The 5,398-nt window shown below is 50.5% G+C and overlaps 1 protein-coding gene across 1 annotated transcript in view; it reads right to left on the bottom strand.

The window, feature by feature from the left end:
• Window positions 1–5,398, bottom strand: part of SPTBN4 (spectrin beta, non-erythrocytic 4) — a 65,449-nt gene that overhangs the window by 29,179 nt on the left and 30,872 nt on the right. Inside the window, exons 16-18 of the mRNA XM_029924292.1 lie at window positions 5,081–5,111; window positions 4,011–4,148; window positions 1–354 (exon numbers count right to left, since the gene is read on the bottom strand). Coding sequence (XP_029780152.1) covers window positions 1–354; window positions 4,011–4,148; window positions 5,081–5,111 — 523 coding nt within the window. The remainder of the gene's footprint in view (window positions 355–4,010; window positions 4,149–5,080; window positions 5,112–5,398) is intronic.

The following is a 5,398-nucleotide window of genomic DNA, read 5'->3' as shown; positions in this document are numbered from 1 at the left end:
GCGGCCACGGCCTCGCCACAGGCCTGAGCCGCGCCGGCCAGCGCGCCCCACTCGGCACCCAGTTCTTCCGCACCCTGGTGCAGCCGCGCCGCCTGAGTCGGGAAGCGCACAGCCAGCAGGACCGCCTCCTCCTGGAGGGCCGCCTGGCGGGGCTCCAGAGCCTGGAGGGCCGCCTCCAGGCCGCTGAGGCGCCACTGCAGGGCGCCGCCCGCTCGGGGCGCGCTCTCCACGGCCCTCCGCTTCTCGCGCACCTGGGCGCGCACCTCGGCCACCTCCAGCACGTGGTTCTCCACCAGCAGCACTGCGCTCACTTCCTCTTTGCGCTGTTCCACAAGCTCCACGATGCGGTTCCACCTGCCCAGAGGAAGGAGGGCGGCTTGAGGAGGCCAGGGACTCCTCCCAGGCCTGGAGGGCCCAATGACCTGGGATAAAACCCAGCCACGGTGTGACTTTAAAAAGTCACTTTATCTCGCGGAGCCCGGTGTAAAATAAAACCCTACAAGGCACACTTGCTTAGAGCAGCGGTTCTCAAAATGTAAGCTGAGAGAGGTCAAAACTATCTTTGTAGAGGCGCCTGGGTGGCTCAGTTGGTTAAGCGTCCGACTTGGGCTCAGGTCATGAGCTCAGGGTTAGTGGGTTCCAGCCCCACCTGAAGCCTGGAGCCTGCTTCGGATTCTGTCTCCTTCTGCCCCTCCCTCATTTGAACTCTCTCTCTCTCTCTCTCAAAAATAAACAAACATTAAAAATTTTTTAAAAACGAGCCTTGTACTGACACTAAGACGCTATTTGCCTTCTCATTCCCTATTCTCTTCCCAGTGTCCAGGGTACCTTGAAGAGGCTGCGTGACAAAAGACAGAACGCAGAAGCAGACCCAAGAACTCGGCTGCGCCCTTTTCCGCCAGACATCAGAGACACCCGGGAACCTGGGAGGCTCAGTTGGTTAAGCCTCCAACTCTTGATTTTGGCTCAGGTCATGATCTCCCGGTTGGTGAGTTCAGGCCCAGTGTTGGGCTCTGTGCTGACAGCGCGGAGCCTGCTTGGGATTCTCTGTCTCCCTCTCTCTCTGGCCCTCCCCAACTTTTGTGCACTCTCTCTCTGTCTCTCTCTCTCTCTGTCTCTTTCAAAATAAATAAACTTAACAAAAATCTTCATAAAGATTTGCAAAAACACAAAATAATGCCACTCACTACATGTTTTTGTTTTGAAAAGTAGTTGTCATAAAAATATGAATATGTTGGTTACCTTAACATTGTGAGTTTATTATTGTTACCTTATTTTTTTTTAAGTTTATTTATTTATCTTGAGAGAGAGAGAGTGGAGGAGGGGCAGAGAGAGAGGGAGAGAGAGAGAGCGAGAGAGAGAGAATCCCAAGCAGGCTCTGTACTGTCAGCACAGAGCCTGAGGCAGGACTGAACTCACAAATTTCGCGATCCTAATCTGATATGAAATCAAGAGTTGGATGCTTAATCGACTGAGCTACTCAGGCGCCCCTTTTATTGTTATTTTATTTTTTTATTTTTATTTATTTTTAATTTTTTTAATGTTTTTAAAAATTTATTTTTGAGAGAGAGAGAGGGAGAGAGACAGCATGAGCAGGGGAGGGTCAGAGAGAGAGGGAGACACCGAATTTGAAGACAGGCTCCAGGCTCTGAGCTGTCAGCACAGAGCCTGACACGGGGCTCGAACCCACAAACTGCGAGATCATGACCTGAGCCAAAGCCAAACACTCAACCGACTGAGCCACCCAGGTACCTATATTGTTATTCTAAAACAACTTAATATCTCTAAATTTCTCAGTATTAATTTCCCACATAGTAAATATTGACAGATACCACCCAGGAAAATGAGCTCTTTGGGGTCCCAAACAGTTTTTATGAGTGCAGACGGACTCTGATTCCAGAGTGTAAGAGGTGTAAGAATACTATATTGGGTTGAATAGAAACCAAGCACATTCCACAAGCCAGGTGCTAAGGATCAAATGACGCAAAGGCAAACCTGTTCTATATCAAAAGAAATTAATGGGGAAAAATTACATATTGCTCTGGGCCCTCAAGCAAGTGATGATACTTCTCTGGGCCTCAGTCCTCCATCACAGGCCGTGTGTGGTCCAAGCCCGACTTCTTGGAGTCAAATCTGACCCATCTGCCCTTTGGCAAGTAACCCTCTCTGTGCCTCAAGTTGTCCTATCAATAAAATGGACACAATCATCACACAGCACCTACCTCATGGGGTGCAGAGAGAGTCCAATGAGTTACGATTTAGGAAGTGGGTCAAACGGCACTTGTTTGCTACTGTGACTGTGTGGGGACAGTTTGGGGGACACATCAAAGCTCTTTCCTGCCTCAGCTGTGCTCCCTGCCTGGAATGTTCTGTATCTTCCCTCCCCCCATATGTACTCTTCCTGTGGCTGGCTCCTTCTTGTCCCCTTTGAGGGCCCAGTTCAGAAGTTCATGGCTGACCACAACATCTAAAATCACCTCCAGGGACGCCTGGGCAGTGCAGTCGGTTAAGCTTCTGACTTCCGCTCAGGTCATGATCTCTAGGTTTGTGGATTCGAGCCCCACATCGGGCTCTGTGCTGACCGCTCAGAGCCTGGAGCCTGCTTCGGATTCTGTGTCTCCCTCTCTCTATGCCCCTCCCCCACTCACGCTCTGTCTCTCAAAAATAAACATTAAAAAAAATTAAAATCACCTCCAGCCCCCAGTTGTGTTCTACCAGGTTACGAGAACTCTCTATCTTGTTCGTTCATTAGTTTATTTGTGCACTGTCAGTCTCCTGTAGAATGGACATGTCACAGGGCAGAGATTAGGACCCTGAAATTAGACGGACCCAAGGTCAAGTTGTGTTTTGGCCAGATTCACCATGTGACCATGGGCAGATCATTTCTCACTGATCCTTAGTTTCCTCATCTGGAATATGGGGATAATAATGTCCATTTCACCAAGTGTTTAATGATAATCAAGTGGACAAAGCACTTGGCATATGACCTTATTAAGTGCTGTATATCTTTTTTGTTATAATTTGAGGCCTTGATGCTTTGAAAGTGTCAAGGCTACAAAGACTTTAAAATCACTGGTTATTGGAATCTTACAGCACAGCAGTTAAGAAAACAGTCCTTGAAGGGCTCCTGAGGGGGCTCAGTTGGCTAAGCGATCGACTCTTGTTTTCGGCTCGGTCATGATCTCTTGGTTTGTGAGTTCAAGACCTGCATCAGGCTCTGTGCCATGACACTGCGGAGTCTGCTTGGGATTCTTTCTCTCTCTGCCCCTCCCATGTGCTCTCTTGTTCTTTCTCAAAAATAAATAAACCTAAAAAAATAGTAATAATACAGTCTTTGAAGTCAGACAAACTCAACTTGAAATCCAGCTAGACCCCCTAACTTGCTGTGTGACCTTGGGCCAGTGTCTTCACATCTCTGAGCCCAGTTTCCTCCTAACCTGGAGCAATTTATGCCCCAAAGGGCGGCGAAGAAGACGCAATATAAGTCCTCCAGAGCCCCAGCTCTGGATGCGGACAGCACTGGGTTTGACTCCTACCTGCTGGACTGAGTAATTGTGTTACGGATCACACCCCCCAGAGTCTGTGTCTTCACCTACGGACCTACTCACATTGGAAGAACAGCTGGGAGTATTCAAGGGAGAAAGATATTAATTTGTCACCATTTTTAAGGAGTTCTGAATTCTGGAAGCTTTACTATGGAGACTGGGATATTGGAAGATAAAACAAGGCATATAAAGTGCTTAGAAAAATTCCTCACAGATAGTAGATCCTCAGTAAATCGTATCTATACAAGTCACTGAATAATCCGCTAAGATATATCGTATCCCCATTTTCCCATATCCTCACTAGCACTGGGTATTATCATTTTCCCCCAAGATGTTGCTGACTTCGTAGGTGGCCACGATCCCCTCAGGGGGTCGAGATTTGCACATCCTTGATTTCCAACAGTTGAGTGCATGAGGAAAAAGAATGATGGAAAGCGCCAGCCTCGGTGCCCAGGCCCCGCCTACCTGCTGTTGAGGTGGTCCTGGCAGGAGCGCACCTCATCGGAACTGGGATGGCCTCCTTCCACCAGCTCCTGGACCGTGTGGTTCACGTCCAGGACCCGGCCCATCAGACTGTTCATCTCCTGGTCCAGGCTCTCAAATCTGCAGAAGGAAGAGGGCCGTGCTCAGGCAGGCCTGGACCCTGGGGGCCTGCCACGTCGTGGCCTTCTCCCGGATTTCCTTCTAACTCTCATCCTCTTAGGAGCCTGTGCCAGCTCCTGCTCCTCCTCCCTGCCCCTCAAAGGTTACATTTCTCAGGGCGCCTGGGGGGCTCAGTTGGTTAGGCATGTGACTCTCAGTTTCAGCTCAGCTCATGATCTCACGGTTTTGTGCGTTGGAGCATCGCGTCGGGCTCTGCGCGGACAGTGTGGAGCCTGCTTGGGGTTCTCCCTCTCTCCCTCTCTCTCTACACTGCTCATGTTGTCTCTCTCAAAATAAATAAATAAACTTTAAAAAACGTGATATTCCTCAGGGATCTGTCCTGGGCCCCCTTAGCGTTCCCTCCCACCCTGCCTGGGTCATCCCATCCATCCCTACAGCCTCCGTTCTGAGAACCCCAGACTCATGACCCCCACATCTCAATCTGCAGCCTCAGCCTCGGTCCTTTTGAACCCGTCTGCGACCTCAAAGCCTGCTGTGCGCCTCCGCAGGGCTCCTCGCCTGCACTGTGTCCCAAACCGGCACCGGCACCTTCCCCCAAATTTGTTTCTCCTCTGGGTCCCCATCACAGGGGCAGCCCCACCATCCCCTAGGCCACAGCTCTGGGCCCCGTTTTGGACAACGCCCCTCCTCACACTGTTCACCGCCCTTGGCTTCCTAGCCTGGTCCAGTCCTGCCCCGCCCCCACGCAGTCCCCCACCCCCACCCCAGACCCCTGGCTGGGTTCCAGCCTCCATTCTCAACCTCTCCAACACACCCTCTACATGGCAGTGAGGGAGATCTTTTTAAAGCCAGGCATGGCCCTCCCTTTTTTAAAACAATGCCCAAAGCTGTGACTTGGGTAATCATGGGCACAGTAAGGGCAGGGACCAGACGTGGGTTTCAGCGATGCCCCCAGCATAAGACCTAGAAACAGAGCAAGAGCTCAATAAATACCGGCCGAATGAATGAGTAGACGAACAAAAGGGGTCATCCACTAATTTCACAACTCAACTAAGTCAGCCAACACAGATCAGTATGTCCCGTGTCACAGGGTAGAAATGGCTATGAAGAAATGTAAAGTGGAGTGATGGAAGAGAAAGTGACAGGTCGGAGCTATTTCATTAGCTAGGGAGGTGACGTTTGGAACCATGGCAGTCCCAGGGGAGGGGCCAGGTTGGGATGTCTCTGGAGAAGTTTTAATTTCCTGCCAA

This window comes from Suricata suricatta, chromosome 16, assembly GCF_006229205.1.
Source record: "Suricata suricatta isolate VVHF042 chromosome 16, meerkat_22Aug2017_6uvM2_HiC, whole genome shotgun sequence".
NCBI lineage: Eukaryota > Metazoa > Chordata > Mammalia > Carnivora > Herpestidae > Suricata > Suricata suricatta.
Note: the sequence above shows the minus strand (reverse complement) of the source record. Positions and strands in the feature narration are given on the sequence as shown.